The sequence below is a fragment of the Eimeria mitis genome, genomic scaffold (genome assembly GCF_000499745.2).
Source record: "Eimeria mitis Houghton genomic scaffold, Emh_scaff114, whole genome shotgun sequence".
NCBI classification, from domain to species: domain Eukaryota; phylum Apicomplexa; class Conoidasida; order Eucoccidiorida; family Eimeriidae; genus Eimeria; species Eimeria mitis.
This window is the reverse complement of record NW_013567815.1, coordinates 25,828-26,684: the sequence shown is the minus strand read 5'-3', so window position 1 is coordinate 26,684 and position 857 is coordinate 25,828. Positions and strand designations below refer to the sequence as shown.

At 43.3% G+C, this 857-nt stretch overlaps 1 protein-coding gene across 1 annotated transcript in view; it reads left to right on the top strand.

Moving 5' to 3' along the window:
* EMH_0084680 (uncharacterized protein) overlaps positions 1–857 on the top strand; it is a gene marked incomplete at both ends in the record, with an annotated part of 2,138 nt that extends 1,281 nt beyond the window's left edge. Inside the window, one exon of the mRNA XM_013494411.1 lies at positions 794–857. Within this exon, the coding sequence (XP_013349865.1) occupies positions 794–857 (64 nt within the window). The remainder of the gene's footprint in view (positions 1–793) is intronic.

Genomic DNA, 857 nt, shown 5'->3' with positions numbered 1-857 from the left:
ATTTATCTCTACCTTTATATTTATATTTATATTTATATTTATTTATATTAATATTTATATTTATATTTGTTTTTGTTTTTGTTTTTTTTTTTGTTTCGTGCTGCAGCAGCACCAAGCAGCAACACAGAAGGACGGCGGTGCATGCGCTGCTGGTTTGCTGCTGCTGCTTTATACTGCAGCAGCTGCAGCAAGTTCTACTGCAGCAGCTGTGCTGCTGCAGTTCACTCTGCTGCTGCTGCTGCTGCTGCTGCTGCTGCTGCTGCTGGTGGTGGTGGTGGTGCTGCTGCTGCTGCTGCNGCTGCTGCTGCTGCTGCTGCTGCTGCTGCTGCTGCTGGTGGTGGTGGTGGTGCTGCTGCTGCTGCTGCTGCTGCTGCAGAGCCACACCAAATAGGAACAGCAGCAAGAGCTCATATATTTAATTTTAATATAGACAAAGACAAAGACAAAGACAAAGACAAAGACAAACAAATACAAAGACAAAGACAAACAGATATACAAAGACACAGACAAAATAAATTTACTCTTAATACACAACAAACACACACTTTGTACGCACAAACCCTAAACCCTAAACCCTAAACCCTAAACCCTAAACCCTAAACATACACATAAACCCTAATACTAAGAACCTCTAAACCCTAATACTAAGAACCTCTAAACCCGAATACCAATAAACCCTAAACCCTAATAAAAATACAGAATCTAGGGTTTAGGGTTAAGGGTTTAGGGTTTAGGGTCTAGGGTTTAGGGTTTAGGGTTTAGGGTTTAGGGTTTAGGGTTTGTGTGCTTTCAGCGCCCTCCAGTGCCCCCACCACCCAGATGAGCCCGCTCTTTACGCCTGCATGGATTGCAAGTAA